This window comes from Martes martes, assembly GCF_963455335.1.
Source record: "Martes martes genome assembly, chromosome: 14".
NCBI lineage: Eukaryota > Metazoa > Chordata > Mammalia > Carnivora > Mustelidae > Martes > Martes martes.
Window position 1 is genome coordinate 73,132,956 of NC_137902.1, and position 24,717 is coordinate 73,157,672.

At 46.1% G+C, this 24,717-nt stretch overlaps 1 protein-coding gene across 1 annotated transcript in view; it reads right to left on the reverse strand.

Moving 5' to 3' along the window:
• Positions 1 to 23,893, reverse strand: part of ASAH2 (N-acylsphingosine amidohydrolase 2) — a gene marked incomplete at both ends in the record, with an annotated part of 66,251 nt that extends 42,358 nt beyond the window's left edge. The window contains 6 exons of the mRNA XM_080823198.1: positions 9,840 to 9,917; positions 11,073 to 11,200; positions 12,610 to 12,786; positions 19,213 to 19,362; positions 20,762 to 20,961; positions 23,767 to 23,893. Of these exons, the coding sequence (XP_080679324.1) occupies positions 9,840 to 9,917; positions 11,073 to 11,200; positions 12,610 to 12,786; positions 19,213 to 19,362; positions 20,762 to 20,961; positions 23,767 to 23,893 (860 nt within the window). The remainder of the gene's footprint in view (positions 1 to 9,839; positions 9,918 to 11,072; positions 11,201 to 12,609; positions 12,787 to 19,212; positions 19,363 to 20,761; positions 20,962 to 23,766) is intronic.
• Between the last annotated feature and the right edge of the window lie 824 nt (positions 23,894 to 24,717).

Sequence of the window (24,717 nt, forward strand, 5' to 3'; positions counted from 1 at the left end):
GCGAAAATGGAGCTGCTTCCGTATTCTAAAACAGTAACAAACCCGCCCCAAGTTTCATTCTCTCCAACCTGGGCCACCACGTCCAGCATGAAGGTTGTGCCTTACATAGGAATGTGTTCCAAAGGGGTAAACAGAGGCTGAAATCCAGTCCTTGCTCAGCTCACGGAGCTCGGCACCTCAGTCAGCCCAGAGAAGGGAGCGCCTGTGTATGCTGTGCACGAAGGTCTTATGCGCTAATGGCAGCCCTCTCCAACCTAAACGTCCACCAATGGGGAAGGAGAATATTGTACATCCATTCAAAGGTAGTGTTCACGAAGATATGTAATAGTATGGGATCCTGTGGGGTAAATACAATATAGGAAGCTGTAGTGGGTTGAACAGTGTCCCCCCACCATATTCACGCCCATCAGATCCTCAGAACGTGACCTTATGTGGAAATAGTCTTTAGAGATATAAACAAGGGAAAGAGCAAATGAAATCATATTGGCCTGGGTTGGGTCTTATAGCCAGTGACTGGTGTCCTCATACCAAGAGGAAAGGAACAGAGAGATGCCCTAAGACATCGAGAAGTAGGCGATGTGAAGAGGAGGGTAGAGAGTGCGGTGATGGGTCTACAACAGAAGCTGGGGGACACATGGAACAGACTCTCCCTGAGAGCATCCAGGGGAAACCAACCCTGCCACCTGATTTTGGATTTCTGGCCTCTTGACATGCGAGAGAATCAATTTCTGTTGTTTTAAGCCAGTCAGACTATAACAATGTGACCTCCTTAAGAAAGTGCTACAGAGGCCCTATGTTTTAGCAGCTAGAGTACTAGCTCGAGACTCAGACACAAATTGCTTAATCTAGTGGAACCTCAGTGTTCATTTCTGTAGGATAATGATAACCGTAGTATTTGCCACCCATTTGACAACCAAAGGAACAAGTAAGCACGTCTAAAGTGCTTAACACAACCAATGATCTCCACTAAGAATGGAATGGATTACCGCTATGATGAGAAGGATGGTTCTAATCCTGACCCCGCTGCTGTAGCTGATGACGATGATGGTCACGAGAAGGGGGAAAGAGATGCAAAGCTCTGCGTTTAATGATGAGATTAAGACAACACTAAAACATAGGGGGCATGTGAACCTGAGTATATTCAACCCACATCATACGCACATGAACTAATGAAAGGAAGAAACCTTGCCCTCCTGTGGCAGAAACGTAAGGGCTTACCAAATCCCCAGAGTCGTCTACTTCCCCATCTCACTAGCAGGATAGGACTTGTGAAGAGCTCTGGCCAATCACACAGAAGCAAAAGGACCACCCAATTTTTATGGGACTTCGCGTGAGGGGGAAATGTGCACATTTCGAGTCTTTAACAGGTTTAGCCACTAGAATTTCATGGTCTGTCTGCTGTGGCTCCTAGCGCGAATTACCCTAAACCACATACCCCTTTTCCCCTCCCTTACAGTCACCCTGCCCCACTACAAAGTATCTGGGGAAGGAGAGGAAAGAGTGTTTCATTGCTTTATACCAGTAGGACCCAAAGGACGAGTTGAATTTTTAAACAAGCAAACACAGTGAATACAAACCAGACTGTTCAGATGAAAGGAAGACCAGGAGCTATAGCAAGGGGAGCCCTTTTGAAGTTACAGGTGAACTCGGTGGCCAGCATCCCTGAAAAATCTTTCTACCATCTCTCTTTCATTCTCAGCTATTTTTATTGTATTTTTTATATTTTTATTTTAATATATTTTAATATTTTTATTGTCATCTGGGACTTTCATTCAAAAGTCCCAGATGACCCTCTCAATAATGTTTTTGGGGAGATAGCTAGTTTTGGGTGGTCCCAGTAAGTCACTGCAATCAAAATTCTTATATCCTAAATGGCATGATGAAGCAATCAACAAAGGTAGAACAAGAAATGGCCCAGAGAGTATCTTCTAAAATCCAGCCTCATGAACCAGGAACTGAGAGGAAGACAGAAGTGATTTGGCTTTTGGGATCTATTATTCAGAATAATCGGAGAGCAGGATAATACGAAGATGGACAAAAACACGGAGAACAACACCCGACTCGTGTTTGGGTAGCAGGAGTGAAAACTAGCAGAAAGAAACCTTCCAGAGGGCCGTTTGGCCACTTATAAGAAAAGGGGTAGTAACCACTAGTCCTTTTGAGCCCAGCACTCACACTTCTAGGAATTCAAGCTTAAGGAAATCACTGGCAAATATACAAGAGATCTGTTCTGGAATGTTTATCATATTGCATTTATGAAGGCAAAAACTGTAAACTAAGTATCAAATGATTGCTGATTTATTCAGTACCTTGTCATACATACAATGGGATACCACACAGCCATTTAACATGGTGACTTTAAAAAATACTTAGTAGCATTGAAAGGTACTCATAAGGTGCTTCTAGATGAAAAAGCTACCAATGGTATATAAAGTCTCACTTTTTCAAATAAAAAAATGTATGGATATGATTAGGAAAAGATCTAACAAGCTATGTAACAAAATGGTAATAGAAGCTATCCTGTCCCAGAATTACCAGGGGATTTTAAATTTTCTTCTCCTTTTTGTTTCTTGTTTATTGTTGAAATATTTTTAAATACATGAACAAAAGAGAGGAGATTTTAAAAACCACTTGAGGGACGCCTGGGTGGCTCAGTGGGTTAAAGCCTCTGCCTTCGGCTCAGGTCGTGATCTCAGGGTCCTGGGACTGAGTCCCGCATTGGGCTCTCTGCTGGGCGGGGAGCCTGCTTCCTCCTCTCTCTCTCTCTCTCTCTGCCTGTCTCTCTGCCTACTTGTGATCTCTGTCTGTCAAATAAATGAATAAAATCTTTAAAAAAATAAAATAAAATAAAAAATAAAAACAACTTGATACCACCCCAAGGGTGAAGTCTGATGTAGACTATGGACTTTGGGTGATAATGATGTATCCACGTAGTTCACTGAATTTATGATGTATAGCCCTCTGGTCCCAGATGTTGATGGGGGAAAGGACAGGCTGATGGTATATGGAAAAATCTCTGCACTGTCTGCTTTGTTTTGTCGGGACCCTAAAACTGGCCTAAAAAATAAAGCCCATTAAAAGGCAAAAAGTTATCCCAACCCTGCAACAGGGTACCCCCTGCTACCGTCTATTAGGCAAAACGATCCCACGGCCAGGCAAGATTCAAGGGCTGGAGAAAGCCTCTCCGTGTTTTCATGGGTCCTATCGAGGTCACTTTGTATAGAATACATGTGATAAGAGTTTTTGTTGCCGCCATCCTTGGAAATTATTATATTCCATTATTTTTAAAAAAGATTTTATTTACTTATTTGATACAGAAAGAGAGAGAGCACAAGCAGGGGGACCAGGGGAGGGAGAAACAGGCTCCCCTACCAGCAGGGAGCCTGACGCAGGCCTTGATCCCAGCACCTTGAGATCATGACCTGAGCCAAAGGCAGACACTTAACCGACTAAGCCCCACAGGTGCCCCTATAATCTTCCACTCAAAGATATTTTTTAAATCTCTATCAATCTTAAAAGGATAAGAGAGGGAGAAAAGACACTGAAAAAGAGAGACAAATGGCACAAAGTGAAAAGATATCCCCAAAGTGTAGATATGTAATAATCACAATTCCTAAAAATAGACTAAACTCACTTGCGAAATGATGAAGATTGTCAAAGTAAGAAATAAATAAAGCTATACAATACTCATAAGGGACCCTTCTAAAATGTAAGAACAAATAAGAGTTGAAAGAAAATGATAGAAAAATACACCTGCAAATTCTAACCTGCAGAAAGCTGAGTTAGTGATGCTAACATGAGAATACAAAGATTTTGAGACAAAAATAAAACGTTATTAGATGTAAAGAGGATCACTACAAAACACACACGCGCGCGCACACACAGTAGCCCATGGAGAGACATTGTTAGTATTTCTCACACTATTTTAAAACTTCTAGTGCCCAGAGTAAGTGGAACCAAGTATCTACTTTTTACATAATGACCTTTTATTTTTTTTTTAAAGATTTTATTTGACAGAGAGAGAGAGACAGCGAGAGAGGGAACACAAGCAGGGGGAGTGGAGGAGGGAGAAGCAGGCCTCCTGCTGAGCAGGGAGCCCAATGCGGGGGCTCGATCCCAGGACCTGGGATCATGAACTGAGCCAAAGGCAGACACTTAATGACTGAGCCACACAGGTGCCCCCAGAATGACTTTTAGACAAGCTTGTTTTTTATTTTATGTTCTATGCTGGGAATTGGGCAGAAGAAAATGTACCTGAATATGAGCCATGATTGACTTTGGGAAGTAAAACTTGGAGTTAATTTTTCTCTCTTTCTACTTGCCTATATATTTTTTATTTTTTTATTTTTCCATGGTGAGTGTATATTATTTTTATACTTAAAAAAAGTATACTTGTAGTAAAAAAGGAATAGCCTCCCAAATTTCTTCGGGTTAGGAACATTCCAGAAATCCAAGAGTCAAGTAAGTCCAATGCCTTCTGCCGGTTATGACAACTGGTTTTATGGGCCTTGGTTTCTAAATTTTGTAAACTTTCTTTTTTAAAAGATTTATTTATTTATTTATTTATTTATTTATTGGGGGGGGGCACACACGCATGTGAGTGGGGGCGGGGAGGAGGGGAAGAGAGAGGGGCAGCAGAGACTCTTTAAGCAGACTCCATGCCCAGTGTGGAGCCCAACACGGGACTTGATCGTATGACCTCGAGATCATGAATTGAGCCAAAATCAAGAGTTGAATGCTTAACCACTTAACTGACTGAGCCACCCAGGCACCCCTATAAACTTTTGGTTTTTAATCTTTTAAATTTAACAATTCAAATTAACAAGCATGATTTATCTCTGGCACCGGTCAGCTGTCATCACCCTTGTCATCAAAGAGTGCTTAGTAGGGAGCTTCGCTTTAAACAGGGACAAACCAGATGCAGGACAATTACTCACCACACCGCCCTAGGCCTATCCTCTACCAAGAGAGGAACAGCACAAGTGCGCTGACAGGAAGTTGGAGCAAAAAGACGGCATCAACATGGATGAGGCGGAACAGGAAGAAGAAATTCAGGACGTAGAAATAGAGAGCAGGGTTTCACCAACCAGAGTTGATGCTAATGGAGATGGTTTTTCTGCCAACAAAGATGAGAGGAAGTGGAGAAAGAGAAGTCCGGAATGGCTGGTGAAGGGCAGTCACTGAGCGTTCCATGTTGGCCCCGTGAGTGGGGTGAGGAGACTGACGGGCGAACACAGAGGCAGAACAGACAGACCTGATCGTTCAAGAAGTCATGCTCACAGATGGTAGAGAAGATTTACACACACACACACACACACCCCACAACCAAGTTCTATAAGTCACCATCATCCAAATAAATTAGCTTAATGTCATCAATTGGGCTTCTCTAAGTGCGTACACCAATTATTCAAATGGGATGAGCAAATCATCCTGTTGTTTTGTAACATACACCTTGAAAGAACCCCCTCGGGGCGCCTGGGTGGCTCAGTGGGTTAAAGCCTCTACCTTCGGCTCAGGTCATGACCCCGGGATCCTGGGATCGAGCCCCAAGTCAGGCTTTCTGCTCGGCAGGGAGCCTACAACCCCCCTCTCTCTCTGCCTGCCTCTCTGCCTACCTGTGATCTCTCTCCCTGTCCAAAACAAACAAACAAACAAACAAACAAAAAAACACCACTTTAGAAAGAACCCCCTCACACCACCCCTTTCTGCAAGAATAAGAGGGTCTTCAGTGTATAAAACACAAGGGAGTTGAGCAATCATTCAGAAATTTGCTTAGACCTTCCTCACAGCTCTGGTGACGAGAAGCCATGCTGGACAGAGCCCAACAGGGCTGACAAGAAAAGGAAGAGGAGAGTCCGTGGCCCTCCTACAAGCTGAAGGAGGAGAACCCGACAGGGGAGAGAGGGAAGAGCAGGGAGACCGAGCCTGTGCTGGTGCCTGGAGCTTGAGGAAAATGAGTCTGGACCCCCACACACCCCAAGACCCCGCCCCGCAAACACCCAGAGCCTCAGGAGCGAGGGCTACTGGGAGAAGTGGCTTGCCACCAACCAGAGCTGCCCTTCAGATTATCTGCCCACCCTTATGACTTTCCTACGAGTGTAGACATTTGAAACCTCAGCTTGTTTTCTCCCTTCAGAGTTCCCTCTCGCCCATGATGTCCTGTTCCAACAGGATCTCTCAAGATTTAATGTTGTGTATTCCATTGGAGGACAGACTCCTTCTTTGGGGTGCCTTCCAGAGCTGCCCCAAAGTGGATTTTGTGAATGCCACCCAGCTTCCATATTAATTTAGAATTCAGAATGTCCCAAACATGTCCTCCACATCTGGAAACAAATCATTTACTGTTTCTGCATGAGATAGCGTCAGGCAAAAAGAAACACTTTCCTGGCATAGATAGGCCAACCGAAGCAAATGGTGCCCTCATGAATGCAAAGAACTCAACGACTTGTGCAATAGGTTCACACATATAATTCTATCCCATTTTTCAGGTCACCACTCTTCCTAACCCTTCAAGAGCCTCCATCTCCCAACCCCAACTTAAAACACTTTAATGATTCCTTCCTCCTGGTGTAAAGACCAAAACCGTTATCATAGCATTTAATCTCTACTACTCGCTTTAACTCACAACACTCTCTCCCCCACACTCCAGCCACACAGACCTTCTATCAGCTCCTCAAATGGACCACAGGACTTTTGCACATGCTTCTCCATCTATGCTAAATGTTCCTTTTCACCACCACCACCTGCAGCCACCTCCCCCATTTTGCACTTTAATTCTCACCCTTCCTTTGGTTTTTAGCTCCATTGTCACTTTCTTGAGGAATCTTTTCCCAGTCTCCCCGACCAGGTCAAGTCCCTTTAAGAGAGCTGCACATACCTTCCTTTCATAACACTTAACCCAATTATAATTATACAATCATACAGTTATAACCCAATTATTAATTATTTGTATGACTATTTGATACCTTTTGTCTCTACCAGGAGATTATAAATTCTGTAAGGGCAACAATTCCCATCTATTTCTGCACATCAGTGTATCTGTAGTGCTAGCTGAGTTCAGGACATACATACTCCACAATATTTAGTGAATGAATGAGTGACTAATAGCCTGAAGATATTCGATCCACATTTGAGAAATATGGAAATTAAGTATCTGAGAATTTAAAGGATTTGCTCAAGGAGCACAGGCATGGGGATTTGGTTCCGAGGTATTTGATTCCTGATTTCACAGTCAGGAAATGCACCATTCCAAGGACCGGGGAGTCCTGCATGCCACATAGTAGGTACCCAGGGAAGACTTAGGGAATGAAGAAATGAAAACAAAAATGAAAGTAACAAAGAATCAATTGTGGGCTTCAATATGATTTTCAGTGCGAAGAGAACAGTCTCGGCCATGATATTGGACAGATCGCATCCCTTTCTAGGCCATAGCTGACCTTTGAACTCGATGATGCCCGTGCTCTGCAAATCAGAGATTCAGACTCATCCTCCCTTGGGAGTCTGCCTGACAGCAGGCACCTACATGTGGCGGCTGAGTTACTGAGCAGCCCAGACTTGACTTTATGCTTTGGATCATTTTTAATGCATTCAAAGACCAATTATCACTATGCAACAAGAGGCAATTGCAGGAGCAATTACATCACGGAGAACATATGGCAGCTACAAAAACAATAGAAAGTTATTGCACTGTGTTACGCCTAGCAGATGGAGGAGAGCTGTTATAACCTTGACAGTTGACCCTGAGACTTCTAGATATGTTATATAGTCATATGCAAGGAAACAAAGAACATCTGGCAAAAGGATAACATGTTTTAGCTTTCCGTTGGCATTGTTAAATGATTTGGAAACAAAAGGGAATCATGAACAGTCTCAGTCATCCAGCCAAGAGTTAGGCAGAAACGATAAGGAATAATGGCCCTTCTTCTCCCAATAAATGTGGAATTCTCTAACTAGTCACAGATGATACCCTTGTGTCCTGATGGTCTCTGCACCAAATGTCCCACCAGCGTGACTCACAGTCTGGAACTAGCTCACCTTTTCAGGTTCATCCCTAGCCCCCTGTCTGACAGTCACCCATACTCTGGCCTCACAGCTCACTGTGTTTTCAGGACTCTATGAGAAATCCCCCGGGTCCTTCAGATCCAGTGTGAATGTCGTTTTCTCTATGAAGCCTTCCACGCTGCTCCCGCATCAGTACCAGCTCCTTCAAATGCCCACAGCATTTATATGCCCAGGTGGTAACATTCGTGACCATGTGATTTATGTTATGATTCCTTGTCTGTCTGTCTCTGACCCCTGCCCCAATCATCCCACTGGTCGGTAAGACCCTTCAAGAGAGGAACCATGCCTTACTCATACCACCAGCACACAGTCGCAGCCCTGACATTTAGAAAGTCTATTGAGTGAAACACCAGGCCAGGGGCACTGATCAGTAGATGAATTCATCATTAACGGATGGATGACTCCTATTATGTCAGCCTGGAAAATAAAGACTATTTTATCAGGGACGTTCTAGTGACCTCACCTGAAACCCAAAGAAGCAACTCCAACGCTAAGAACGTCCAGCACTCTGAGAAACCAGTAATGGCATTCTTTGCATGTATTATCTCATTCAGTCTTCAAACGATCCTATGAGTTTCAATGGAATTCCCAGTCTCAAATGGAATGGCTGAGGTGTAAGTAGGTAAGTTACTTCCCCCAAGCCTCAGGGTTAGTAAGTAGAAGTTTAGGATTTGAACTCAAGTCCTAAAACCTACATGAACACTAGAATACTTCACCACCAGGCTGCCCCCCCCCCCCGACTAGTTATAGGGCCAGTCCTGGTCATTGTTTTTCATGTTTTCATTCACCTCTTATTACTTTTAATTAACTGTGAATTTGACTTCCATATAAACTTTCACATAAAGATTTCGTAATTCTACCTGATAAGCTCCTACTGCATTGACCAACACTTATTAGCAACATTTCAAGGGCTCACCTTATCCCTCATTTTGAAAGTAACAAAATCAAGACTTAGAGCAGTTAAGCAACTTAGCCAAAGTCACAGAGCTCATCACAATGAGAACCCAGAGTGACCCCAACCCACTTAACCGCAGGGCCCATGCGCCATCTTGTGCTCCCACTGGGCACCCTCGATCACTTGGAATCCACATATCAAGGCATCAGCACTGTTACCCATCCAGTAACCGAGACTGTCTGATCGCAGGGACCAAATTCACACATGAATGCAAATGCCTTCTTTTTGAAGAAAATAAAATCCACGTTTTCTTACATATTAAACGGAACTCAAATCTGTGCCAAGCTGTAGTTTTGCCTTCGGTTCTCCTTCCATCACTATTAGCATTGTCCTACGTTAGACGTCACTTCTTTCTTGTAGGAAAACACAGATAAATCATCTCGAACCCACCATCCCTTGCCTGGTCTGTCAGAGCATTTTCTCATTTTACCCAGTGAGAGTGGTGCGACTCATTATGGGTGGGAAATCCCGTATATGACGTCATGAGAGAGGAACAAGCACTAGCATTGACTGAATTCTTACATCATACGCCAGATGCTATGCAGCCTTCTGCACCCAGTTCCCTCATTTACATCATCCTTTAATTAACCCTGTTTTCCTGCTGCAGAACTGAGCCCTGGGAGGCTGAGAATCTTGCCCTGGGGTCCACGGCTGGATCCCAGATGGGTCTGATTCCCAAGTCTGGACTCTTAACCACTCAACAGATTCTCAACCCCTTCTGCCACGATTCCAGTCTCTCCCTCCCCTCATCCCCTCCGCAGGATTCAGGAAAGTTATCCAGACAGAATGCAAACCAAAAAGAAAAAAAAGGTGAACAGAGTACCTGAGGAGGCCCAGTTCAGCTCCATTCAAATCTTGCATTTTTAGGATGACCATTTCTTTGTCAGTATTTGAAGAATACCTAGTCAGCCAAACAAAGAAACTCAGTCACTACTATATCAGAGCCTGGCCTTCCTGCGTGACCAGCAGTAGAAGCTGACGCAGAAACCAAAATGCCTTTCCATAAGCCAGGTGCCCTAACAGGCTGACCGTCTCACGAACCACACCCGGGACCCCATTCCTTGGCTGAAGAAATGGTTTGCAAACGCCGCCAGAGTCAGAGGCATCAGGCCAGCCAACGAGAGGTGACGTGTACATCTCTATGTCGTACACGTGATCTTCGATAACATACCGGTATTTCTTACAAAAAGGATCTGCCTTTGAAATTTCTACTCAGATTAAATTCTAATGGCATCTCTTAAAAATAGCGGGGACTATGCAAAATCAAAAGCATTCATGACCTGCAGTGTAAAGTGGTTCTTTCATGTCCTTTCAAGGGGTGTCAGATTATGTTTTCTAAAAATCAGCTCCTTTGAAATCTACTGAAAAGTACACAGACAAATGTAAAAGGTTAAGCGGTCAAATCAAAACGGAAATATTCTTTTCCTACTCTGTAGTAGGCAAGTGCTTCTCGTCTGTTGCAGACCTGGTTCAGCACGTTAAAAAAAAAAAAAAAAAAGACAAAATAACTATCTCCCTTAGTTGTTCCATTCAATTCCACTAGTTTTATTTCTTGCTTTTCATTCCAGTTTCTTTATCCTTTTATGTCCTTTCTCTTGCCACAGTCTCCTGGACGGAGATGATTTCTTCTGAATGACATAATAAAAGGAGCTATTCATTAATTTAACAAACACATGTCACACACATTTTTGTCTCCACTTTACAGAAGAGGCTGAGAGCCCATAGATTAGGAACAAGTAAATAACCAAAGGTCACACGGTTAGGAAGAGATCAAGCTGAGATGAGACCAGAGTCGTGCCCGATTTCAAAGCTGGGAGTCCTTCCGACATTGGCATTGGCACCTGCCCTCCCCCAACAGCCAGCAAAGCACCCAGACTTGTGTGCAGGTGCTGACTTGGCATTTCTGCCACTCTTAAACTCTAAGCATGCTTCAAATTTAAGGAGTTTTAATACTCCTTCAGGATCCCGCCCCATTCCCTGAGGAACAACTGTGTTCTTAGATTTTGTGGCCGACGGCTAAAGGAAACCCATGATCTGATTCCAATCATCCCCTCACCTGGCTCGCTCTGACTCCGGATTCTGAAGGTAGGAAGAAGGGCTCCGGTTGATCTGGGCACCTTCCACAATTCCTTTGTTGATAAAGATTTTGCCTGGTTTCATATTTCTGTGCGCCATCTCGATGCTCTGTGGGTTAAAGAGAGAGAGCGCGAGAGACTTGTGAATTTAGAGATCCTGGCGGGGTACAGACTTAGTCTAAAGAGAAGGGTGCTGGGGACAGTTTCCTTGGTCTCTAAGCTGCCCCTGCTAGGGAGGGTTGGTCGCTCGGGGGGTGCGCAGTTGGCCTTGGGGCTGAGACACAGAATTGCTGGGTACCAGGGAGCTTGCACTGATGGGCGCCTGAGTGTCCTGGGGCGCTCGTGTCAGGCACCGTCCTCAGGTTCAGGGGCCCAAACTGGGAGTGACTCCCCCAACACTGGACCAGAATTGGTAACATGTAGGTGCTTCCCCTCCATACCTACTCCATCCACCCCACCCTCTGAGGCAAAGTTTTTTGGAACTTTTCTAACTCAAAACCACAATAAGCAATATATTCTTCATCACAGCTTAATATCCCTCGACGTCTGTGTCCCAAAACGGACGTCCACAAGATGAACTACATCCTTATGTGTTTGGCACCATGATACTCTCTGATCTGATCTCTGATCTCAGGGCGTATCCGCAACCCACGAAGTTGATTTCACGCAGCCAGTCATGAACTGCCGGGCAGAATCTGGAAAGCGCTGTTGTGAAGACATGTCTGGGGGCGCCTGCGTGGCTCAGTCAGCTAAGCGTCCGCCTTCGGCTCAGGCGATTGCAGGGTCCTGGGATCAAGGCCCACATCGGGCTCCCTGCTCTGCAGGGCGCCTGCTTCTCCCTCTACTCATTCCCCCTGCTCATGATCTCTCTCTCACTTACTCTCTCTCTCAATTAAATAAATAAATAAATAAATAAATAAATAAATAAAAGACACGTCTGCTTTTGCCAACTAGATTGCCAGGCTTAGAGAGTAGCTTCATGAGAAAAAGTAGAGAGACTACATTTCAAAAGCAAAAGCACGAGGAGAACACTAGAAAGGATCCTGTGTGACAGCTGGGGAGGGAGGAGTAAGAGGCACCCAAGCCAGCAACAGCAGGGGGTCTGGGCGTTCTGGAAGGAGCACCATGTCATCTGCAGCGACCACTGAGGATGTGGACGAGCACTGAGGGTGTGTGTGGAAACAGGATCCCCGTCATGCTGTCTGGGAAATAGGAGGCAAGATGACGATGATTCGTAATTACTTTAGGTTCCTTGATGGGTTCCTTTCCGTGTGACTTAGTGCAGAGAACAGACCGCGTGGGGCCCTCTGCGTTACAAGGGTTATGACCGTCCCTTTAGACAACGGCATGAGGCTTCCTGCAGAGAACTGTCCTCTCTCCATCGGTCGGTGCCTGGGAGACCAGAAGCTACATGAGAGTCAGGAACGGGGCGAGGTAGGAGCAAAGATGCGCAGCCCGAGATCCTAGAAGGACTCTGTCCGGATCACAGCAAACCACTCCTGAACACTCTGCGCCTACCTTCACGATGCCAGTGACCATGTATTCAAAAGTTCGATTGCTGAACCCTTCGCTGGCGATGACAAATACAGTGTACTGGAAAAATCCCGCTGGCCCCGAGTGAGTGTGAGTGCCACTCAGGACGACATTGTCTCTCCTGTACAGGGAGCCGTATTTACTCTGCAGTCTGTTCAGGACCTACAGGAGAAAAGAAAAAAGAAATTAGAACTAAGAAGAGGGATGACAGAACAACACACTATGGAAAAGCCTCGGGAGAGTCTCCTCGCCAGTCCCTATCAATGACATCCCTGGCGGGCGGCCCTTCCCTCTAGGCGGGAGCGCGTTGCCATGGTAACAACGTCACCACCAAGGGTCCCTGCCAAGGCTGACGTTTCATGGCTCCTCGCTCTGTGCAAGCACTGGGTTGGGTATCGCACGCATTATGTTGTTTCAGAATCTTTGTAACAACCCCAACAGGTAGGTATTTTTAAGCTTCCAGTTGAGAACACGGAAGCGTCCAGAAGATAAATACCATGCCCGCCGCTCTAATACGTAGCGGGGCCACAATCCAGACCCGCGTCTCCATAGAAAGAGCGCACTTTCCTATTCATTATTCCACACGTAGTGTTAGCGTCCAGGCGCTGGTCTGAGCACTAGGGATAGGTGAGGTTCCTACCCTGACGAAGCTTTTTTTCTTAAGGGGAGAGAAATGAGCAAACAGAGAGGTGTGTGATATTACATTAGATCATGCAGTGGTGAGTGCCGTGAAGAAAAATGTTTCTGGGTAGGGAAAGAGAGAGTGATGGGTGTCAGCGAGGAAAACCGCCTTTCAAAGATGTCATCTTCCATCAGAGGCTTAAAACGAAGAGCCCAAGCTGGTCAGGCAATGCACGGGGAAAAGTGAACAGAGCGTGAACAGACCCCTGAGTTTTCCAGATGACTCGCTGTGAAGCAGGAGATAACGCACACAGAGAGACCGGGGAGTGCTCACTGAACTCATCAGCCCGTGAACATCTCATCACGCGTGATAACGTGTGCTTGTGGGGCATAGACCCGTCGAGAAAACGACAGAGAGAAATCCCTGATGGTGCCGGGCACCTGTTTCTGACTCTGCTTTCATCAGCTCCAATCTGAAAGTTGGTATTATCGTGGCTTCCCTGAGAAAGATGTTCTGACTTTTTTTATGCCAAAAATCATTAAAATGATCCCATGGGGCACCTGTCAGTTCAGCGTCCAACGCTTGGTTTCGGCTCCGGTCATGATCTCAGGGTCCTGGGATAGAGCCCCTCGTTGGGCTCCACGCTCGACAGGGAGTCTGCTTGAAGATTCTCTCCCTCTTCCCCACCCCCTGCTCACTCGCTCTCTCTCAAATAAATAAATACATAATTTTTTTTTTAAAGTGTCAAACCCAAACCAACCTTCCTCGACATAGGACACTATCACCTAATACCAGGCACAGTGACAAAGGCTCCCTTAGGCAGGGACGGTGAATACTGCTTACTTGCAGACCCAGTCCTACTTACTGGTAGCTGCTCTCAGACGCAATGTGTTGAGGAGGATTCTGAATCCAAATCTGGGCTTAGCAAAACCAGAAGGCCTTTTTTGATTCGCAACCCTGTCTACCTCGAGAATGGCACAGATGGCAGTGTGCTGAGACGCTGTCACGCAGACAGAAACGAAAGCCCCCCCTTCGAATTGTTCACCAGTTTCTGACGTATAAATAACCCCACCACAGTCCATTTCAAGCTACCAAAATCTAACAACGAGCTTAGCAAGTTCCTGAACATTTAACAGTCAGCCCTCATGAGCTGGTCCAAGCCAGTTCCAACAACACCCCAGAACAAAAGGGAGTGGCGGGAACTTCGGTACCATATACCCAACACACATAAACACATCCATCCAACCTCTTCTGTTTTAGGTGAAGAGCTACACACCCTCATCCACTCACGTGGCCATTGAATGAGGAAGAACTTACGAACCATCCTGCCTCGTGAACCAATCCAGGCCCCAAACACTGATTGCTAGGTTATTGCAAGCCAATGTGGAGAGGAAATAGGACATGACCAGACTAACTCCCTCTGACCAAGTAGCCCACATTCTCCATCCCAAGAAGTTTCCATGTTGCTTCTCTGGAACCCAAATCCAGCCCACATGTTTCATTGCTCTTTTACCTTCTTCTACACAGTGATGACGACACTCACAAGGAAGAGGTGTCTGTTGGGAGCGGGCGGAAAGGTCACTGAGGGGGTACCACGAAACTCACTACAAGCTGCTGTCCCCTGGCACTACGCCCATTTTTATTCCCAGAGAACTATGATGTTAGGATTATAGAAGTCAGTGTACATCTCCTTATTCTCTCAGGAATCAAGTCTTTAAGTAGATAGAAATTATGGCTCTCGGGGCATTTGGGTGGCTCACTGGGTTAAGCCTCTGCTTTTAGCTCATGTCATGATCTCAGGGTCCTGAGATCAAGCCCCACATTGGGCTCTCTGCTCAGTGGGGATCCTGATTCCCCCTGTCTTTGCCTGCCTTTCTGCCTACTTGTGATCTCTCTCTCTCTCTCTTTCTCTGTGTTAATTAAATAAACAAAATCTTTTAAAAAAAAAGAAATTATGGCTCTCGTGTTTTAAAAAAAAGACTACAAACAGCTCACAGCCATTGTATCCTAAACTACACTCTCCAATATGAAGTCCAACACATGGGACTTCAAGAAGAAGGGAAGAAAAACTCAATCATCTAATGACAATCCCTGCGGGTAACCATTATAATTAGTAGGTTCCCTACGTCAGGAGAGGAGAGGGTCCAAACAGAGTGAAGAAATTGCCCGAGGGTCTACAGCTCACCCCCCTGTGCTCAGTTTCCTGATACTGATACACCTGAGTTCCTGCCGCGGAAAGATCTGGCAAGCCGCTCTGTTCTCCTGTCCCGCCTCAATCCTCAGGGATCTTCCCGAACCTTCGTTCCATGCTGGAAATTTCATCAGTCCTTACAGCTGAGACTGAGAAGCTGCCTAAAACCAGGTGTTCTAAAGCAGCCTAAGAGCACCTGTTTCGCTACATTTATTTTTCACACCTGCCCTTGGGTTCATCTGGGTGAGAGAAGTGGGTTCATTGCAAGGCCTTCCCGGTGGGGTCTCAGATCGCGTGGGGAAGTAGAAATTGGAAGAGATTGACAAATGCTGGGCGGACTGCTGTCTTCACAGCCTCTGCAAACCAACCCATTCATCCTCTCTCCCCGCCACACTCCACCCCCAAAGTCCACCTTTGAGTCTCCCATTTCTTCTCATGACCCCACCGTTTCCCCGTCAGAAGCACGGCTGACGCCCCGGGAAAGCAGGAAGCGTAGTGGTAGCGAGTGTGGGTGCTGACGCCCAGGGCCGTGGGTGCACCCTGCCCAGCCACTTCCTAGCTGGCTGTCCGTGCACGGGTTACTCGATCCCCTGCAGCTCGCTTTCCCAATCCGTCCAATGACATGATGGTAGCACCTCCCTCATTTGGGTGTTTGGAGGATTAAACCCATTCATACATATGAAGTAATCAGTGCGTGACTCATCGTGGGGACTATGCAAGTGTCAGCTTTTATTTCTATTCACTTCTGAATGTCACTAGCATTTAATGTGACCTCCTACTGCCATGGAGTCTCGCTGCCACCCATTGATTTAAGACCTTTGTGCCAGCCTCATGCGGCACAGGAGAAATTTCCAGGCAGAGTTGAAATCCTTCCTGCCACCCGAGTTTCCCTTTCTAGTTCGCTCAGCCTTCCGACGCACCGGAGTGCTCCCGCGGGTTCCACCTCCTGCGTTTGAAACACTGAGCGTGATTGCCGGTTTCCCACACGGACCCTCACCGGTATAGCCTCGGCATTCGTGGAACCGAACTGCCACTTTGTGTCCTCACCTCCAGCCCCAGTCTGGCATCCAACATCCCTGATGCATCATCCTGGAGCAAAATTGGGTTTGTGTTACTCCTCCACTCAGAAGTTTTCAAAGAATCCCCAGTGCTTACCGGAGTCAAAATAAGCTGGCATCCCAGGCCCTCTACAGTTATGAGCAGCATACATCCCAGGTGTATTCCCAATTACATGCACACATGTGTCCTAATGGCAGCAGTCCCTGTCCCTGCAAAGGACAGTCTACATTCCTCCCTGTGTCTCCGTGTTGTCACACCATCTCTCCATTTGATAGCTCTCTCTCCCCATGTTAGCCATTTAAAATGCTTCCCATTCAGATAAAGAAGATGTGGTGTACATATATACATATGTATATAATATATACAATATTCCATTATATATAGGGATATAATATACCTTTAGATGCATATGTGTACATCATATATTACATTATATATATAATATTCCATAAGAAAATGCAATCTTGCCGTCAGCGACAACACGGATGGATCTAGAAGGCGTAATGCTCAGTGGAATAAGTTAGTCAGAGAAAGAGGAAGACCACATGAGTTCACTCGTGGGTGAAATGGAAGAAACAAAACAAACACACACTGAGGAAAAAAAGGACAAACCAAAAAACAGACGCCTAACTATAGAGAGCAAACAGAGGGTTCGCAGAGGGTGAGGGGTGGCCTAGGTCAAGGCCACGAACAGCCCACTCACCATGGCGCACACCGAGTCATGTGCAGAATTGTGGAAGCACTGTATTTTTACTCCTGAAACTAATATAACAATACTGTTAACTATTCTGAAATTGAAATAAAATGAAATCCTGCCCATTCACACGTCACGTCCGCCATGAGATTATTCCCTGCTTCCCAGTCCCCTTGTGGTGGTTTTAAACCTCTGTGTGTACACAAGTCCCTTGCTAGCCCTCCCTTTCAGAGGGGACGCTTTGTTTTCTTTCCCCTCCCTCGGTGTGACTTGGTGACTCGCTTCCAATGGACAGAATGGGCTAGAAGTGCAACTTCTGACCCAGGTTAGGAGGAGCACTGTGGCTTCCCCCCTGAGGTAGCAACTCTGGGGAGAGCAGCTGCTCTGGGCTTCGACGATACAGAAAGTGGGGAATAGAGGCCTTTGGCCACCAGCCGTGCAAGGCTTAGAGGTGGATTAGTCAAGGCTTCCAATGACTGTGGCCTTTGTCAATGCCTCGATTCCAAGACACCCTAAGCCAGAACCACACATCTAAACCAGTCCTGATTTCCTGACCAAGAGAATGCGCGATGATGTCTATTGTTTTAAGCCATTGTATTCTGGGACTATTTGTTACTTGGTAAAAGATAATGAACACACCACCGTACATTACTCCAGTGAGTTACAGAGACTGTGTTTTTCTATCACAGCCCTTCCTTCTCTCTACAACTGGGTAGTGAGCTCGTAGGAAATGTGGGTTATGACTCAGGTTATGTGCCCCCTAAGTGACCAGCAAAGTACCGTGCAAAAAGCAGGTGGTCAATGCATTTTTCCCTCCACGATAATAGAATAATGTCACTTTTAAGAACGAGGGCTCTGGTATCAGGCCTACGTGTGTTCAGAACCCAGCTCTACCATTCGCTAACTGTGTGAACTTGGGAAAGTTCCTCGCCTCTTCGACTCCATTATTTTATCCATAAAGTGGGGATAACAAAAACCCATCTCATAGTTTTGTTGTAAGTGTAGGAGCGGGGAGAACAAGTGATCCCCTGCTCCTTGGGTGTCCAGAGATGGGGGAGGTGACATTGGAGAAACGGTCCGAGGCCCCCCTTGTCAACCTTGTCACTGGCCGCTTCACACCACAGGAAGAACAGTGTTTAAGAGAGGCTGACCGAACGTGACCCCGAATAGCGGACCTTTAACGCTCACTTTCCTGGGTGCTCCAGACTCTCTTCTTCCTCACCTTCATCAATATGGGAGCAGAACTGAAAGAGCACGTTCTCTTCCTGTGACCTGATGCCACGCAGAAAACACAACTGAGTCAAGGCCAAGAACCTGGCTTAGAAAGACAGAGCTGGAAGGCCGCACCTGTCCCCGCATGTGTCCCTCTCCCTCTGCGTATCTTACTGCTGCCTGCCCAGAACCCACGGGCCCCTTCTGCTAAACCCAACCTTCCCCACAGAGGGGGTAATATGGTCTCAATTCTGGGAAAATCACAAAAGAGCCCACCATTGCCTACAATAGAGCTTAAAGAGTAAGAAAGCTAACATTATATTCTTTTTAAATTTTATTACGGGAATTTTAAAACATGTACAAAAATCATCGGAATTGCATAAGGAGACCCCCATCTCCCTCTCACGCAACTCCAGCCATTTATGGCCAACCTCATTTCAATGTTGTGTTTTACTTCTCATCTGGCCTCTTGCATCTCAATTGTCTAAAAACTTGAGGGAAGGATTACTGAGTTGGAGTCAGAGCTCTCTGACTTCTAACGAGGAGGGTTAAATAAGAGAATGGATGTGAAGGTTGCCTTGAACATAATGAGCTTGCAAAACACAGTAACAGCGATGATGAGCCGTCATTGTCAAGTTTGCAAGTTTGACCAAGGTGACTGACACCAAAATCGTTCGCAGACCGATTGTCCAAAGGCTTCTACAGAGTAGAAACTCACCGGATGAGAAGCCAGGAGGGCTTAGCTCCTGTCACATCCACTCAGAGCTTTTCTTTTAAACATGTCCTTTCATCATCACCTCAGCCACTTACCTCCAGTCTGAGGCGTTGGGATACCATGCCTATGTCGACGCTGACAAACACCATTCGATTTAACCCATCGGGCTCTGCGATGACGAAAGCTCGACTGTACAGCCTGGTGAGGATGCCACGTGCATTCTGGCCAGTCTTACTGTAGCCCATCTAGAGAGGAGGAGAGAGAGTCAGAGCCACTGTGCCTCACTCCCCCGCCACCAGAGCCGGGTACGACCACACAGGACGAGACCGCTTAGGAAAGGTGAAGTACAGCACAGTCCATGGGACACTGTGATTCTGCCTGGGATAATAATATGTGTTTTCAAGAATAAAGCCAACATCATGAGAGAGGCTTTACTCTTCTGTGTGGAAAAATGCAAAGTAACCATCAGTTGGCAGGAGACATTCACAGGCCTATGGGCAAGGAAGGGGTTGGCTTGGCTCTGGAATTCCATTACCATCTCAGCGACCTTCCAGGATTTTCAATTCTTTTCTCCTGCCTGAGCTACTACGGAAGGAAGTAGTTCCCCTACCATCATCCCACATTCCCAGAATGTCCTGAAGACCGAAGAATCCCTCCCTTTGGTTGATTGGTGTGTGATGTTCTTTCTTTCTTTTTCTTAAGAAAATGGTTTCCTTGTGATTAAATAGTCTTCACTGAGGGTACCTCATGCTGGCTTTTACCTTGTTGGCCATCCCTCAGTTAAGTCAGTCCCAATGTACCCATCGCAAACCCCCCTTCTCACCACGTCCTAAAGCCCACCCGTGAAGTCTTCAGCACGCTCCCTCTACTGCTTGCTTCACCCCTCACAGGAGTCGTGTGACTTAGGGTCCTCATTCCAGAGCTATTTCTCAGAACAGACAATGGGAAACAACTCCTAGAATCTGAAGATTATTTGGTAGGAATGAGAAAAATCTCATCAAACAACGCCATGTTCTGTCTTCCTATGGAAGCTATGAATGAATACACCCAGCGTCACAATCAAGAATTTGCAGTCCAGCAGCCGAAAGGCCACCCTGGACCCACAGAAGCCTCTTCCTTGGCTTACGCAGTGGTGGCCCACACTAGGTTTCCAGTTTTAACTAGAGTTGCCTTTATTTCCCAACTGAGAGATTTAGATCCTCAGTCTCTGATCCAGAGGTGACCAGCTTCTCTTGAAAAACCTTTAAGATAGGGAAGCCCTACATGGCAACGATTGCTAACACCATGCACTTTCCAGCTGTACCCCCAACTTCCCACTGCCCCCCAAACTGAGGATTCACTAGACACTTATCAGCTTACACTGGCCTGCTTCTGTCATTTACAGTACCCCGTGGTATGTGAGTTTGCCAGCCCTGCCCCCGCCGTTCATAAAAAAAACGGCCAGTTGACTTTACAAAGGAAATGCCATTGAACACATGGCTCCTCGTTATTGTACAATATTCGTACTGTTAGACAGCAGTGAAGTCAATGAAAAAGTGAGAAGAAGAAGATGATGATGATGATGTAATAATCTGGAATAAGTGTAGGATGCGAGGAATAACGTTACCCGTTTCATCCTCCCTGAGGAGCCCATGATTGACCTACCAAGTTGATATCTGCTACTTGTCCCGTGCAGTCAGCTCGCCCAACACCAATATGGTAGCCACTGAAGTTCTGGAAGAGAGGAGGCTCTGGAGTGCTAACCACGGGAGGGGCCTGCGTGGTTGTAGCGCCATTGGTGTGTGCTGGGCCTTGACTGGGTGTGGAGCCCACGGTGGCCGGGGAGCTCTGGGTGGATGGGAAACCTGAATCTAAAAGCAGAATAAAGTATTTAAGGGATAACGTCTCAGTCTACTTACTTGTTGGCATCAATTAGAACACATAGGTTCAGGTTCCTAAGGAAAAATCTATATATTCTCTTATATTTAAAATGTATGGTAAAGGGGTGTCTGGGTGTCTCAGTGGGTTAAGCATCTGCCTTCGGCTCAGGTCATGATCTCAGGGTCCTGGGATCGAGCCCCATGTTGGGCTCCCTGCTCAGCGGGGAGCCTGCTTCTCCCTCTCCCTCAGCCCCTACCCCCACCCCACTCATGCTCTCTCACAAATAAATAAATAAAATCTTTAAAAAAAATAAAAACACAAACTAAAATATATGGTAAGGAATATCTCAGGAACTTGTTATAGATAATAATCCTAAGGAGGGTCTTTCTCTTGAACTGGAGACACTTCTGACTAATAATCAAAGCCTGCGTTAAACGTCCTTCAACTTCTCATCACAAGCCATTCCCTGTCAAACGCAAGGCTCTGCACTCACTCGCCCTGCTCTCCTCCTCCAGCCAAACAAACCAGGTGCCAGGTTCCTGGCGCACAGCCTGCTAACCATAGCCTCCGGGGACTGGTCTCCACCCTTCTCTCCATCCAGAGACCGTCCTCCTCTCTGCTCCGCCAACTAAGCCCCACAGCTCCCTTCTGAGTTGGTTTGTTTCCGTCACACTCTGAGGCAGCCCAACCCTTGTGTCCAGGGATGCCACCCCCACTGTCTCTACACTGCCCCCTCTTCTCCATTCTCAAGTCTTTTATTTGGAATGCCCACCAGACCACTGTCTGCTTGGCATAGTGCCACCTTATTTTACTTATATCACCATCTGCGTATGTGCATGTACACACACATGTCCTATGTGACCACACACACACACACACACACACACAGTATCAAGGGAGGCAGAATGGCACAGAGACTATATGAGCAAGTAGCAGAACCAAATAGCCTGGGTTTGAAAACTGATTCTACCACCTACTAGCTGACCAAGTCACTTACCCTGTTCTACCCCAATTATTCCCACCTATAAAATAGAGGTGATAATACTCTACTCCTGAGGGTTGTTTTGAACAATAAATTTAGACTAATTGCCGGCATATAGCTTTGGTTCTATTTATATACTGAGATATGTTACCTATGCTTGTTATTTGCTTGTTTGTTTCCACCCCAGACAACAGCCAGGGTGGCCAAGGCGACAGATGCCACTGTCACAGGCATTAGTGCTAGGAAAGTACTTAGTCAAGAGACTGGCTGCTGACTCCCCTGAGATCCCAGAGTTGGGGGGCTCTCATCTCTTCAGTGTTACATATAATAAAACCGAAGCCCAGAGAAGCGATGGAAATACAATTTCAGGGACAATATGAGATGAAGCCGGTGCCCAGCCCAGATCCTCTGACTCAGGGTCTGATGCTCTTTCATCCATATTCAACATGAAGTCAGAATCCATATTTTCCCAATCGCAAGCCTCCATCTGCTACAAGACATCAATTATCGCAAGGAAGGAGGCAGGCTCTTTTTCTTTATTGATACCCATGTAGGAATGGGGTGCCGGCCAAAGGCAAACCATGTCCAATGGCCAAGGACGATTCCTTTGGGATCTCAGAGTCTCAGGTTCTACATCTGGAAAATGGTACTAAGACCAGCACCTACCTTTATAGAAGTTTTATGAGAATTAAAGAGGAAAAGGAAGTAAACTCTTGACCATAGCGCTTGACACAAAGCAACCACTCAACAAACAGCAGCTCCTACTATGAGAATAGTTACCATAATTGTTGATCACCCCGTGAATCTCAGCCTCTGGATTCTCCACATTTAAGAGCTAAAACTAAGGAAGTCCTATGGATGCTTTCCTTTCTAGCAGTCCATGCCCCTACTCTGTGCACTGCTGGAGCAGAGGATCTCTGTCCCTCTGCAGGAAGTTCAAAGCACAGGGTCATGGTAAAGAATATACTGGAAGGAAGAGGCCATAAGAGAGAAAACGGAGGTAAAAATTTTGGGCTCCTTCTCTGTTTGGTCTAAAGCCAGCTCTCCCTTTACTTCGGTCAAAGTGTTCAACCCCCACCTTTCTTCTCTACTTGTTTACCAGTGTATGACCCACCACCAAAGCAGGGATCATCAAAGACCCAGGGGCCCAATATTGCCTGTAATGTAGCCTACATTGTTTTCCAAAACTAAATTAATTTCCAACATTAATACATCAGGAGAAGCCTAAATCATCCATTCCAGCTTCTCTTGAAAACTCTGGAGATCTGCGTCCATGTGACACCATGAGAACTACCCACTCCACCCACCTCCCCACTCCACCTCATTTACAGAACTTGAGTGGCCCTCCTAAGAAGTTGAGTTCAACGCTCCCTTCTCTAAAGCTTTCCACAGACTCATTAATATCCAGTGCGCCTGTCATTCTCCTTTTGTCCCCAAGAGGAGATGATGCCTGAGAAAAGGCAAAGAGAAAGAGAGAAGGTTTGGGGCAAATGCTCACATTACTGGGCCTTGAAGAATTCTGAACTGGGCTTAGGTCAGTGGAAAAGTGAGAGACGAATAAACGCATCTCATAGTGCCCATCAACTGGCTATTTGTGGACAAAGGTAAGCTTGATAAAAATTGCTATCGATGCAGAAAGGGCAATTAATGTAAAGGTTAGACGGCCATCCCAGCTGCTTAAGTACACGTTGAACTGCCCTATTATCAGCATTATCAGCAGACACTGTTCTTTGCCTTGGCGTCCCCGGTAATCAGGAAATTTCCCACAGGCTAGGAAGAGCATCCAAGAGAGCCCATGACAACTTGCCTTTGTGATTTTCGATGGTCCCACTGGTGATAAACAGGAGGCTGAGAAGGGCTACCGTGATAGCGGTCATCAACACGAGGAGGAAGATCAGGAACGTCTCTAGCATGGAGAAGGTGCGTTTGGCCATCTCTCCTGAGAAAAAGCAAAAATGGAAGAGGCAGAAAAAGACAGAATCACAAGTTAAAACGTATATGCTTTGAGCTGCCCAAGCCTTAGATGTCTTAGTTCTTCCATCCGAATAGACTACACCAGGAATGGCAAGCCCAGCATACCTGCCACTGCTTCCCTATCCCGAGCCAAGGCAGACAAGACCAATCAATCATAGCACTCTTTGGTGAACTCACATGTGGTTTCCAAAGCCTTCTTGGCACAGTGCTCATTCTAAAAGCCACCACCCATCATTTGGCATTAGCATCTAAGCCAAAATCTATGTGTACTCCTTGGCTGCATCATACCGCTTTCATTTATGGTGGTGATGTTATCTGTACACAGGTTGAGTTTGGAGCACTTCCGTCAATAGCGATGATTGCCCTTGGTTAGGGCTGTCCTCTGTGGTCATGGCCTAAGAAAGACTACCTTGTCTATAAGGAAGTAAAACTCACAATTTTGACCTTGAAACTCCGTTTGCTAATCTCCAGTTAATACCTAATAGAAAACAATATGGAAGAGGGAATGGCACTTCAGGTCTCAAGCCAGGCATTAAGAAAATCTCCCTCTTCTGTCATCAGAAGGATCCCACACATTCTGCAAACCCTGTCAAAGGATGGGGACAAAGACAATGCCCCTGTGCTCTACAAAAACAGAAAAGTGTCCTTACAGACTCCTTAAGCTATTTTGGGAGTAGGAGTTGTCATCACTCAGTGAGACTACAGAAGCTAAAAATCCACATAATGCAGTAGGAGAAGGCATAATATGGTGGTAAAAAATTGGATTCTGCCTTCTGACTCCAGA